This window comes from Hyperolius riggenbachi, chromosome 2, assembly GCF_040937935.1.
Source record: "Hyperolius riggenbachi isolate aHypRig1 chromosome 2, aHypRig1.pri, whole genome shotgun sequence".
Lineage (NCBI taxonomy): Eukaryota > Metazoa > Chordata > Amphibia > Anura > Hyperoliidae > Hyperolius > Hyperolius riggenbachi.
The window spans coordinates 121,619,636-121,634,405 of NC_090647.1; the positions used below are offsets into that span (position 1 = coordinate 121,619,636).

Consider the following 14,770-nt stretch of genomic DNA (forward strand, 5'->3'; position numbering starts at 1 on the left):
TGAATACATCAGCAAGACTTCCAGGCAACTGGTATTGTTTAAAAGGAAATAAGTATGGCAGCCTCCATATCACTCTCCTTACAGCTGTCCTTTAAAAGCCATTTTTTCTTAGATTTTTTTTTAAATAAATTTTCTCAAAAACTACAAGTCCAATCTGAAAAAAAAAATGTTTTTGACTTGTTCCCATGGAAACAGAGAATCCATGCTGTTCGTATCGGCGGGTCGTTGTAAGTCGGGTGTTCGTAAGTCGGGGACTACCTGTATTTAAGCTTTGACACTAGTCAAAAGCTTTCAATTTAGCCAATAGACAAATACAGAATATGAAACATCCTTAAAAGGGATACTTAAGTCAAAAATAAAAAATGATTTTTACTCACCTGGGGCATCCCTCAGCCCCCTGAAGCTGTATGGTGCCCTCGCAGCCTCGCTCAGATCCTCCTGTCCCCGCCGGCGGCTACTTCCGGGTTCGGCGACAGCCTCCGACAGGCTGGGAACGCTAGTGATTCTCTGCGTTCCCAGCCGCTATATCACCCTCTATGCTGCTATAGCATATATGTTATATGCTATAGCAGCATAGAGGGTGATATAGCGGCTGGGAACGCGGAGAATCACTCGCGTTCCCAGCCTGTCAGCGGCTGTCGCCGAACCCAGAAGTAGCCGCCGGCGGGAACAGGTGGATCGGAGCGAGGCTGTGAGGGCACCATACAGCTTCAGGGGGCTGAGGGATGTCCCAGGTGAGTAAAAATCATTTTTTATTTTTGAGTTAAGTATCCCTTTAAGACCAGTGATGACACCTGAAATTAGAGGACTATGCTGAGATTTAGCAAGATCAGCAGGGCTATTGTTGAGTGATCACTCCATCAGCTGCTCTGTCAGGAGAATGTCACCTAACAACATGCCAGCCACCCAGAATAGCACAGCAGTGAGCTGGACTGTCTCTCCCTGGACACAATGCCTGTGACAGGACAACTTAGACCTCTGGCTTCTCCTATGCTGAACGCTCAGACCTCTGACTTCTCCTATGCCGAACAGGTTAACAGTTTAGGAGATAAAAGTTGTTCTTGCAGGCTTCAGATGATAAAATGCAAGTGTTCTTTCTATCACTTTTATAACAATGTTTTCAAAGGAGTTATTTTGGGCAGGAACGCGCATTTCCCATCTGTTCTGCATCTCCCCCTTTTTTGCAAAAAAAAAAAAAAATCCTTTGTTCCTCAAAATATCAAAGTGTTGATGATAAACTGTTTACAATGCAAAATCCTCTCAGGCCTTCATCTCGGAGAGTCCCTTCCGTGGTATACGCTACACATGGTCAGCTCCATCAGCCCTCTCTTAACAGGTCTAACTATGTCATCTGTCTGCAATTATAGCGTTTCACTTCAAAATATGCAGTACAGTTGAAATTTTTTTTTTTAATTATGAACTTTATAAGCTTTTACCCTGGTGACCAAATTTGCAGTTGGAAGAAGGTGGTGGCAACACGAATATCAGTAATAAAGGCCAGCAATAATCTTTTACGTTTTGGCTCCCAGGCTAGCAGGGAGGGATTAGGAGCGGTGTGTACCACCACCAGAGGCAGTGTGAATGGCCTTTTAGGCCTGGGACTCACTAGTAGCCTTTTCTAAGCACTAGCGATTTGAAAAGCTGTTGCTAATACAATGCTAAGGGCTTGTTCACACTTCAAAAGCTTTTCTAAGTTCTTTGTGATTTTAAAAGCTAGTATTTGAGAAAAGAGCAGGTGAGGCACTAATCACTGCAATAGAAGATATTTTAATCCACGGTGGTAGACACATCAGGGTACACAGTGGGGGTGAAGGAGATAGCATCCAGAGGCTTTCGGAATTATAGAGAGGCAATTGAGTATAGGAATGATACTTAGTTCATGAAAGAGTGGGATGAAGAACATCTCCAACACGCCCTTAGATTGCAATCAATCGTCCTGTAGAGAACTGAGGGTGAATATAACACCACAATAGCCGAAATCACCCAATGCAAACAGGAGTTTCTCAAACTAACATCTGCGGACCAGTTAACAAAATTAGAGGTGAAAATTGTGAATCGTCCAGTACCTATACAAGACGACATTAAACAGAGGAAACTTGGAAAATTTAGACGTGATCGTCAGGACTTCAAAGAAGGGAAAATCTTCGACTGGGGACAACCAGACGCTCCAGGAACAATAAAAGAAGGAGACAAGTATCTGAAAGTAAGGGTTACTGGAACACCGATTCTGGGAGCACATCTAGCCCAGAAGAGTTGTAGGGTAAACCTAAACCCCAACCTAAAGCGAAACCAAAACCTGCTTTAAAACCCCCCCCCCCAAAGAAAAGATGTGTCAAAGTCCCTTTAGAAGAGCTATCAGATGAGGACGAGGAGGAAGGACCAAGTTCCGTCAAAACCCTTAGCAAACGGGTTACTTGGGGGAGGGGGACCTATGGGAAGGGCAAACGCAAAAGGAGATAGAGACCCTTTAGAAATTGGAGATTGACAAAAACCTCCAAATAATTAACATTTCTGGGATTCAGTTACCTAGAGGCAGTGAGTAACTTCTCAAAAAAGGCCTTAATTACTCCCTCAACTGTAGTTTGGATAAGTTCAAATTTGAGGTGGACTGGTACAAAACTATACACAGATTAAACATTTCTTTATGGCAGGAAAAGAAGCAGGAATCACTGACGGATGAAATCCGCCTCAACCTCTATACCTCTATAAGAAAGCTTGTTTTTTTTTTGTTCAGAACTTAGACAGCAGTAATGATCAAGAAGCCCTCCTCAACCTGGAACAACTATGGTTGGAAAGTAATTGGGAAACTGAAATGCAGGTTGATGAAACTGATCAGTCCAGAGAGGAATTTCGTCCATGTAGGTCAACTAAGGAATTCAGGACCACCCCAGGATCAGCAGTGGACATTTTGAATCGTAAAGTGTTGCAGGACATGCAGGCTCTAATCTACCCAGAAGTAGAATCCAACATAACTAAAGAAGAAAAATCTGCGCTGGAGTGGCTAAGGGACAACAAACAAATAGTCCTAAAGAAGGCGGACAAGGGGGGAAACCTCGTTGTCATGTCTAGAGAATTATACGTCAAAGAGGCCCTTAGACAACTTGAAGGACCAGATGGGTTCTATGAAAAATTAAGGTCCAATCCACTTCCACAACACAAATCCCTGTTGCAGACCCTATTAAGACAGGGGGTGGAAAAAGGGTTCCTAACCAAGCAGATGGGGAGGAGCTTCTACCAGAATTCCCTAGAAGCTAGAATACCTGTTTGGTATTTTCTCCCCAAGGTCCCCAAGGACCCGGTCTGTCCTCCGGGGCGCACAATTGTGTCAGCTAGGGGTTCACTCACTGAACCTTTGTCCAAATTTTTGGACTACCAACTGAGACCATTTCTTAGGGTGGTTTGCACCCACCTGGCTGACACCTTGGATGCCCTGGGGAGGATTGGGGGTGTGGAACTTGGGGAGAATGAAACCCTGGCATTGATTGACGTTGTCAATCTCTATACCCGAATTCCCCAGTCCAAGGGGATCCAAGTGATCGGAAAGCGATTGTTGGAATGCGGAGAAGATGAACTCTGGGTAGAATTTTTGATGTGCTGTCTTGATTTTGAACTATCACACAATGTTTTTTGTTCAATGATAGGTGGTACTACCAACGATCCGGAGTGGCCATGGAAACGTCTGTAGCACCCACATTTTCAAACCTATTCCTATGGGGATGGGAGAAAAAATACATCTTGGGGACAAGGAACCCTTTCAGAGAAAAAAAAATAAATCGGCCATTGGTATCGTTATGTGGACAATGTGATTCTGACATGGAGGGGCACGGTGAGTGAGTTTGATGAATTTCTCAATTATGCCAACTGCAATGATCTCCACATGCAGTTCACAGGTGGACTGTTAAGTCCCAATTTACATTTTTTTGACCTTGAACTGTATGTTGAGTATGTTGTGTATACAGCAGAGGGCACAGAATAGATACAGCCACCAACAATGTGCTCCTCCAGTCTAGTTTCTATCCTCCACATACGATTCAAGCGATCCCCTATGGACAATTCGTCAGGCTTAAACAAAACAATTCAAAAAGGGATGACTTTGTTGTCCAAAGTAAATAATTGGCAATTAGATTGTCCACTAGGGGATACAAAATGTCAGATCTCAATCTGGCATTTCGCAGGGCCGATGCTCGAAAACGAGAAGAACTGAGGGCGAATAGAAATAGGGCTAAAGAAGGTCAGCAATCAAGGGGACAACCCTTCACCTGTGTATTTGATTATTCTCCAATGGCGGACAGAATCAAGGCCATTGTTTACTAGCATTGGTGTGAATTTCAGGGTAGCATGAGCTCACATGGTTTTGCTAGCAGCAAACCACTGATTTTATTTAAAAGAGCACAAACTATCGGGGACACCATTACCAACAGTGAGTTCAGGGCGATACACGAGCAGAATTGGTTGCAGAGATGCATCCCAATGGGAAAATTTAGATGTGGAAATTGCAACCACTGTGGCCAATTCAAAACTGGAAAAAGCGCAAAACCTGGCACTAAAATTATCCACTTCAAACAGTTCTTGCATTGCCAATCTAAAAACACTGTGTATGCAATATTCTGCTCGTGCAAATCGTTTTTACATAGGGCAAACTACTCGCATGATCTGCTCTCGTTTTCAAGAACATGTGAATTCCATTGTGACAGGTGTAGGTGGCGGCAGATTCATTATGTACATGCGTGACGGTCACAATGGCAGTGCAGATTCATTGTGATTCATGGGCTTAAAGCAGATTCCTTTCCGTCACAGAGGGGGTAATCATGAACAGATACTGCTTCAACATGAAGCAAGATTAATCTCAGAAACTGGAGCATGTGGCCCTTTAGGGCTAAATGAAAGGAACGAACTTCATTGTTTCCTTACTAAGTATTGATCGGATTCACTCACTATGCCTCCTAACTTTCATTCTTGTATATATGCATGCTTTCTCTTTGTTTATAAAGTTTGTTGTATCTTATCAATGTTTATTACTCATAGAAGGTTGTGTCCCCTTGTGAATGACGGTACTAGGTTCATGATCACTATAGCAACTGGCCACCAATCACAGTGAGCGGGCGGGTAGGCAGTGACGCCAGACTCAGGAAGTGATGACGCGCTTGCTCACCGATAGGCTGGAGCACTGTGCATGTCACTTTCATTGGGCGGAGCCTACGTGTGGAACGCCGCGGCTGCTGTCGGTAGGCGTTGCGGACCGCGTACAAGGCGGTAAGGGAAACCATTAAATACTGACCATCACTTGGGTCATGTTGTTCTCTTCTGGCCTTTTTCAAATAACTAGCGCTTAAAGAGAAATTCCGACCAAGAATTGAACTTTATCCCAATCAGTAGCTGATACCCCCTTTTACATGAAAAATCTTTTCTTTTTCACAAACAGACCATCAGGGGGCACTGTATGACTGATATTGTGGTGAAACCCCTCCCACAAGAAACTCTGAGGACCGTGGTACTCTTGGCAATTTCCTGTCTGTGAACCTTGTTGTGGAAAATAGCTGTTTACAGCTGTTTCCAACTGCCAAAAAAAGCATGCAGCAGCTACATCACCTTATTTATTACATGGTGTCAGCAAAAATGTCAGCATGTAATAAATGTCAGAATGTAAATCAGGGATTTAAAATATTTTACAATGGGCAAACACTGACTAAATCATTTATACATAATTATTGTAAAAAATGAAGCACTTTTTTTATTACATTATTTTCACTGGAGTTCCTCTTTAAAAAGCTCTTGTAGTGCGAACAAGCCCTAATAAGGTGATTTTTATAAAATCACATTGCTCAAGTGGGATCACACACATAGCATTACAGAGGCAAGAGCTTTTCAAATCAAAAGCGCTTAGAAAAGCGCTGCTGGTAGGTTCCAGGTCTTAGGCATCTTTCACACGGGAGGCTTCATGGAGTCACATCTGAGCAGATGTGCTCAGAACCTACATGCCGTGGTTCTCCGCTACCAGTTAAGACCACCTCTTACATGTGTGATGTTACAAACGCTGCCATATAGCTGCATTTAAATTGCACCTGAACGGCGCTCTTGGTGTGCAGCATTCAGTTCAGCCTCCAGTGTGAAAGAGGCCTGATGCTGGGGATACAGGGTGTGTTTCTTCTTATCAATTGAGCCGCTGATGGTTCGATTGATAATTTCCGACATGTCCGATCACCGCGCGGATCGATTCCCCGCTTGATACCCGCGGGCGGACAATAGCGGAAATCGAGCGAAAGATAAGGAAGTGCCCGCCGGGACGAGCGGGAATCGATGCGGGCGGCCGCGGGGACGCGGCGGGAGTCGATCCGGCGGCTAACCATGTATTCCCAGCATTAGATACATGGTGCATTTCTTCTTATCAATCGAGCCGCTGATGGCTCGATTGATAATTTCCGTCATGTCCGATCACCACGCGGATCGATTCCCTGACGAGTGGGAATCGATCCGGGCAGCCGCGGGGACGAGCGGGGAGTCGATCCGGCGGCTAATCGATTCCCAGCATGTATTCCCAGCATTAGGGTGGAGACACACTGGAGAGCTTTTTTTGGGGTCTTTTTCATTTTTTTTTTTAAACGCCCTGCATTAAAACAGCTGCAATCGTGATTTTTCAAAAAATAGCGATCAAGGCTATTTTGCTGCAATTTTAATGCAATAAAAGCTTTTTTAAAACCGAAAACGACTCAAAAACGTGTGACAGGGCCTTTGCTCAGTAGGAAATAAGAATGAAGATTTAGTTAGGTTGTTGCTATGGAAATGGTGGTTACCTCATCAGCAGCTCCACTGCCAGGGAAGAAGTTACCATCATCATGCCGATGCAGAGAGATGTAGAGTACGTTTGGATCCCCGTAAAACACTCGCTGAGTCCCGTTGCCATGGTGCACATCCTGTTAATGACAAATACACAATGACAGTTCTGCCCAATTGCCCAAGACAATATACTTTAAAATTATGCTATTACGTTTCAAAAAATGTTGAATAAACTTGCAAAGGACTAATGTGTAATACTATTTTTCTTGACTCTTTTTTGGTGTTGTGTTGGCCAATATAATCACATGACAAACGCTATGCGATTACTGTATATTGTAATGATATGTGAATACTACGCCTCAATCTATTCTCAGTCAAATTTCTACTAAAAATGTGAAGACTTTCAATTAAAGTAACACTATCGATTAACATTTTTTTTTTCAATTGAGATAGGAAATGTTTGGGAAGCGCTGTAATTCCTTTCACACTTTTCTGACAGCAAATCTGAGGGTAGACTGAGCCATGAGGGGAGGGGAATTCCCTCACAGTGCATCTGTTAACCCTGTGTGTGAGAGAGAAAGCTCTGACTGTCTCTAACTGAGCTCTCTGCAGAGAGCAGAGGACATGTATCTTATGTGCAACATAAAAATGGGCAATTGTGTGTGTGAAACTAGACACCTGACAGGCTTTTCATATAACTTTGCTTCAATATTACACTGTTCTTAGCATGTCAGACTGCAGAGATTCATACCTCTGCAAATGAGACATTCCAAACATAGCTAAAATCTACACACAATGAATTACATACTTCTACATAAAAGTAGGAAAATGTTTACAAAGCTACTTAGACATTATTTGTACATTATCATTTTAGAACACTTGGTTTGATTGTGTTCCTTTAAGAGGGACAACACTGTACACTTATCTGGATTAACCAACTGAGTTGGAATTGTCTCACACTGCCCCCTAGTGACAAGTGGCCATAAATAAACATTACAGCAGTACTAATTAGTAGCACGGAAATGTAACAAATAAGACATAAAAAAAAAAATTGTACTAAAATAAATTGACCTGGAGCACTTGCAAGCCTATAAACAAAATGGCTTCTAAAGGGTTAAACATAGGGAAAAAAAATACAATTTTCTACCAAGTAAAAGTCCTGAGCGGCTGTATGACCACATTCAAGTAACCACAGCTTCCCTGGCGCCCATTCTGCAAAAACAGCAGCGTCCCCACAAGCTTACCTATCCCTTCCTTGTAACAAACCCTCAGCACCCTGGCCATATATACCGCCACAGGCATGACACCAATATTCACTGCCAACCACAGCTTCACAAGACAAATAACTATCACCACCAATCCAACCAATCACAAGGTCATCTGCACTCCATCATGCCGCAAGACAAACAATGGCAGCTCACTCACAAGCCAGATACCACTGATGGCTTACCAAATTATAGCCCTGTACTTCTGGAGAGAGGCAAAGCCATTATAATTCTGCAGGAGGACCACTAAGTCACATGACCAGGCTGGTGTGCCAGGAAATGAGAGAAAATACAACTGTAAACTAGATTTAAGTAGGAAAATAAAAGCTCTTGCCATCATGTTATGGCAGAGGTGCATTTTTAGCTCTTCCAAAAACGTTTTAACGTACAATGGGACATAATGTGCCTCAAGACAATAGTGGATATAATGTATCAAAACGACTATACAGTGATCTGGAAACAGTTCAACTCTTAATATTTACTTAACACACAGATAGATTTCTTATAGCAACTATATAAGTATGTTGTAGGCAGTCTGTACTGCACAGATAGAGTACAGATTCCAGGCTTGCAAAGGTGTGCAATTTCAGCTTCAGTCAGTTTTGGAAAATTTGAACTGTCTAGTAACTGCACTAGATAGAGGTTTTTAATAGCATTCTTTGAAAAAAAGTCTTGGGAAGACCTGACAAATGTTTGGGGCAATGTTCAATGAAACTGGAGATTCACTTTAAATGGCTGGAAGGCAACTTTAGCAGTTGGCTAAGTTGAATCTCTAACAGTATAAGCTTACCTATGACCCAAGAACACATAGCAAGAGGCAAGCAACAACATCCCGACACTAGCACAGACTCCATCTCTGACATACAGTATGGCCTGTATTTCCCATATCTCTCCAACAGCATGGCTGACAGGAACTGAGAAAGTGCCTGTACAGACTTGCAGTAATGGCCTTCAGAAAAGATCAAGCTTTATTATCTTTGCTTCCCTTTCCCCATACAAACACACTGTTTGGATCGCTGCCAATCCAGCGTCTTCTGCTGTATTTTTCTGCTATATATTATAAATAATAATAATAATAATAATAATAATAATAATAATAGGGAGAGGGGCAGAGACACGAGAACAGCGGATGTGGGTGGCTCTCTGATCACACATAAGAAAGGTGCCCAAAACTCAAAAGGTCGCTTCAGGAAATCTACATTACAAGCTTGTCTTGACTTTAAATAGTGGCAGATGAATTAGACCTTCAAAGAAGGAATAGCATCTTCCAACCATGACTGCGGTTTCACTAAATGACAGCCAAAGAGGGAATATAGGGAAAAATACAGCACGGTGCAACATTTTCTGACATAATGTGCGCATGTACAGGAATTAGTTTGATAAAGATTTATGCAACACAAATTGGGCTTACCCAGTCCACAATAAGGATCTTCCTGACATCTAGTCTTTGTTGTAGTTGCTTGGCAGCAATAGCCACAGAGTTGAAGAAACAGAAACCCCTGAAGAGATAAGAAAATGAATGTCAAAAACCACAGGAGGGCACAGAGGGTGATCACATATAGTATGTGCCAATGAGCTGGCCACCAATGGGTGCGCATACATAGGTGTGGGGGAGGGGAAAATTGATTACTGTTGGAGTTGTTCTTAATTATCTTTGTAAAACAACTGCAACTGGCAGAATGAACATAGCTATAGCCACCGAAATCAGCCAGACTAAAGAAGATTGTGGCAATAGAGCTATATAAATATGAAATAATAATAATAATCTACCGATTCTGATGAACTTGCATGAATACAAGTTTCAAGCACAAAAATCATGCCCAAAAAAATGAATGTAATTTCATTGGCCCTGTCTGCCAGGCCACAATTTCACCACTCTTCAGCTTTTTGGCAGAAAACATCCAGTTTTTGCATTAAAATGTGCGTTTGTGTGCAAATTTTCTCATGCAGGATTCCAGAGAATGCAAAAATTCTCATAAGAATGTGAATATTAACGCAAAAAATGCATGTGAAAAAGTTGAACCCTGCCATAGAACAGTTGGACGAGCCTGGCTCAACCGTACCGTTTTCAGCTATTTTTCCCTGGAAGAGCCAAATTCGTTTATACCACCAGGGAGGCTAACAGGCTACAAAACACAAGGCCTGATCCAATTCACATTTTCTCCTAAGTTTTCTCCTAGGAGATAATTTTTCATCTTCTGTTTAAAAAATAAAAGAACCAAAAAGTAGGTGAAAAAAAATCAAAAATTATTGCAAGTGTTCTCTTGCTTGCTTAACCTCCTTGCCGGTTATCCCGAGCTCAGCTCGGGGTAACCTGCGCAGGAGGATATCTCAGGCCCCGCTGGGCCGATTTGCATAATTTTTTTTTTGTTACAAGCAGCTAGCACTTTGCTAGCTGCTTGTAACTTTCGATCGCCGCCGCTCGCCGCCGATCCGCCGCGCCGAGTCGCTCCCCCCCGCCCCAGAGCCCTGCGCTGCCTGGCCAATCAGTGCCAGGCAGCGTTGAGGGGCGGATCGGGATTCCCTATGACGTCCCGACGTCCATGACGTCGGTGACGTCATCCCGCCCCGTCGCCATGGCGACCGGGGAAGCCCTGCAGGAAATCCCGTTCTCAACGGGATTCCCTGCATACTCTGATCGCCGAAGGCGATCGGAGTGGGTGGGGGGATGCCGCCGCTTAGCGGCTATCATGTAGCGAGCCCTTGGCTCGCTACATGATTTAAAAAGAAAATTAAAAAAAATGTGCGGCGCTGCCTCCTTGCCGGATTTTTTAGACCGGCAAGGAGGTTAAAAGATGTGAAGAATCTCAAATTTCCTTGAATCCAAAAAAATTCTTGAATCTTCCGAATCTCTCAAATTCTGTACATAAGAATTGTGTGATGAGTGTAGAATTAGAATATACTATTCTTACACGGATCACACAATTCTTATGTACAGGATTCGAGAGATTTGAGAATCTTTTTGAATTCGGATACAAGGAAATTTAGGATTCGTCCCATCTCTACTTGACAGGCATTTTATTGATAAGATGTGAAAATGTCACCTAGGAGAAAATGTTGGAGAAAAAGTGAATTGGATCGGGCTCACAGTGCCAACTGTTATGGTCTCATCTCCGAACACTTAACAGTAGAAAAGGAAAATATTCATACATGGCAGTGGATGGGTCAGCATGATGTCCTGGGGGCCGCACCAAGGCAAATCCATTCTGTAATAAGAAAACAGAAAGTCAGATGAAATGACAGCCGGATTCCATTATTGAATTCAGCTCTGGGGCTCAGGAAATATAGTCTGGTCTCATAAAACAACATGGAATTATAGAGATCATCCAAACAGGTGCAGCCAATATGAGGGCAAGGATATATTACTTCATACCACTAAATAAAAATACAACATTATTTATAGAACTGAACAGGATGGACCCACAAGATGCCCAATGGTGTTACCCACTAAACAGACTCTTTAATAAAACTACATCACATACCTTCAGTTCCTGGGTGGCCACCTTAAACGCCAGGTCAATCACACTGCCAGCAGCCCAACGAGCAGCATTTGAAGAGTGGTGTTCATTCCAGATAGTGTCACTGTCCACCTGCAGATCACAAAGACTAGCATGATGTGACTGTACAGAGCACTATGGGCAGTAAAGAACATGAATGGCAAGCTTATGGTTCTCAAAAATTACATTTTGTAATGCACGGCAGTAAAACTCTAGGGGGGGCTCAGACCTAGGTGTGAATCGCATGAGGAAAACATTTGGAAGGTAGCAGAAGCATCAAGCTGAAACACAGGTGGAACATGCAAATTACCTCTAGAGTGTGTATTAAAAGCTGGTTGTGTTATTAAGGTAGAGACATTGGGCCTGATTACTGAGTCAAAGGCTCACAACAGTTCTCCCAGGGACCACTGCGGCCAAACAGAATCCTGCTGCATCCTGCCTGGCGGGTGATGTGCTGGCGGTCTTAAACTGACAATGTTTCAACCAGAAACACTGTCATCCACTGGATCGGAAGGCCTTGTACTGTTGTTCTTTTACTGCTAACAATGATGCACATTTTAAGCTTTTGAGGGTCACAAAAATGGCAAGGAGGGCTGTGATTTAGACCAATGGGAAACCTTGTTAGCAAATTCTAAAAGCCTTGACTGGCACTTATGTGTCTGAGGTCTCTGTGCTGTGAGGCTTTAGTATAGTCTTTTATGCACAAGACTACTTTAATACATCCTATTTATTGTGACAATAAATAAGATTGGTAATACTTCCCAATAGGCACAATGCAAACTTTGTAATTTCTTCAACTTTTCAATAAGGTAGGGTTGTCCTTTAAAGAGACACTGAAGCGAAAAAAAATATATGATATAATGAATTTGTTGTGTACTATGAATAACTAATAGAAGATTAGCAGCAAAGAAAATATTCTCATATTTTTATTTTCAGGTATATAGTGTTTTTTCTAACATTGCATCATTCACTAATATGTGCAGATTACACAACACTCAGCATTCAAAATGATTCTTTCAGAGCAGTCTGTTAACTAATGAACTCTCCTCTGCCAGAGAAAAAGTAAATAGTTAAGGAACAGTTGAGATAATAAAAGTCAGATAACAGCCCTCTTCACGACTTTGAAAGTCGTAGAGATTAATGGCTTTTTTGTATAGAGATAACAACTGGAGTTTCTTAGCTCTTCCTGTACTGGAAACAATTAGACTGATGTATCTGATCTTAATGTTTTATTTCTTAGCTGTACTACACATACAAATCATAATATCATACATTTTTTTTCGCTTCAGTGTCTCTTTAACTGAAGAGTTTATGTGCAAAGACTGAAAAACTGAAGGTTGAAGAAGCTGTAATCCAACTTGTCGGCATCTATCCAAAACTAAAATAACCGTTTTCGTTGAACTTATCTGTAATTAAATGCCATTTAAAGGAAAGCCTAGCAATTTGCCATGAATTGTTTAGGTTATAGCTTGATGGCGCATCTAACACCAGCCTATAAGAACTATTGTAATACTCGTACAAAACGAAGGGAACTAATAGAACTTGATTACATCAGATCCTAATAGCACAGATTATATTCTGTTCACGCTAAGCATGTCATTTTCCTGTGCTCTTCGGTTCCCGGTAAACATACAGCATCATTATGAATGTAATTTCCAAATGCCAACTAGTAACCTAACACTAGTGTGTCGGAGTGTGTTACCGGAGGATGCTCAGACTCAGGTCTTACGGATAAAGCGCTTAATGATTTTGGGTGAGGCAGCAGTATGAAAGCCAGTGCCTGCCCATGCCTCTGATCTCAATTATGGTTTGTTTTTAGGAATAAACGCACTGGAAAGGAATTTATTTTATCTTTTTTTTTCTTCTTCTTCTTTCATTTCCCGTGAAACATCTTGTTTTCATCAGAGTCGCGTCAGCGCCAGGGAAATAACAAAGGAGACACGGAAAAACCTGGGGGATTCTGGACTAATCAAAGCCATGTGTGAGGCCTTAACTCAATCATCCCCTGAGGTTTCGATGGCCTGGCACAATGCACAGCACTGGGTGAATCACTCGCGGGACTTGCTGTGCATACACACACACACACACATCAATGTTCCTTCTCAGTGGCTTATGGAGGACAATGCATTCAGACGACAGTCCCTCAGGCTTTGTGTGATAAGCTGGAATGCTGCCTTGACTGATATACTGACAGGTCTGGACTTCACTTAAATACCTCTACTCTGCTTAACAGTTAAGGGTAAAGGAATGTATTTTCACGTATACCATGTGTTAGATGAAAGGCTCCCATATTTCCCTGTAGGATAAGGAACATGGTTTCTAATGTACCATTAGCGGTAAGCTTATCAAATTGGACAGTTGGGACCATGCTCTCCTACTGTCTCCATAAAGAGGTGCAATCTTGAAGGGCTCGACATCAAAGTGTCCCACTGTCAGCGCCTACTGAGAGATATATAGGTGTTGCTGCATCAGAGAGAAATATATGCTGAAAGCACAATATGAAAGGAAGCCTGAAGGCATGCTATGTGCCCATGTGTTTACGCTGCAGACATGTGATGCTTCTGAGTTGAGTAATATAGGAGTGGGGCTCAGTGATGTGTGGATAGCCAGAGAACAAGCCAGACATGAATCTTCTATTAGCTGAGTGCGCTAAAACTAGTTCTAGAGGATAGTCTGTTGCGAGGGGTCACCACCACTTAAATCCTGTTCTCTGATTTATCCTAATCTTTTCAAAGTTTAATTATTGTTTTGGATAGCACAGCGCAGGGTTTGACCCTCTGCTAGGTTTTGCTAGTTCCTGTCACCATTTTAGAGTTTTCTATTCATTTTTTGTTCATGTGACAGTTGAATTTTAGAATGTTACAGTTGTAACTAAATATCCTTATGGAACATCTCTTTCGGCAACAACTTGTGCTCCACCCTCCACTTGGGAAGACTATGAAGATAACAGTGCTTGACCAGACAAGCAGTTACCTGTTTACGCTTCAAAGTGCAACTAAACAAATAACTGGACTCGTAACCTTGAATAAGGGCTATATGCAATTCACTTGTTCACCTGAGTTTTCTCCGAGGTGATATTTTCACAACTTGTAAATAAAATACCTCTTAAACCACCAGCAAGCAGGAAAATACTCAAAATAATTTTGACAGTACCTTTTCCATTACAAAGGGCTAATGAGTTATTTTAAATTGAAGATGAAAAATGATCTACTAGGAGAAAACTTAGGAGATACA

At 42.2% G+C, this 14,770-nt stretch overlaps 1 protein-coding gene across 7 annotated transcripts in view; it reads right to left on the reverse strand.

Annotated features, from left to right (window-relative positions):
• Positions 1-14,770, reverse strand: part of HDAC7 (histone deacetylase 7) — a 462,051-nt gene that overhangs the window by 25,809 nt on the left and 421,472 nt on the right. For all 7 annotated transcript variants that reach the window (XM_068267312.1, XM_068267314.1, XM_068267311.1 and 4 more), the window contains 4 exons: positions 11,522-11,629; positions 11,190-11,245; positions 9,451-9,538; positions 6,792-6,911 (listed from right to left, as the gene is read on the reverse strand). In XM_068267312.1, the coding sequence (XP_068123413.1) occupies positions 6,792-6,911; positions 9,451-9,538; positions 11,190-11,245; positions 11,522-11,629 (372 nt within the window). The remainder of the gene's footprint in view (positions 1-6,791; positions 6,912-9,450; positions 9,539-11,189; positions 11,246-11,521; positions 11,630-14,770) is intronic.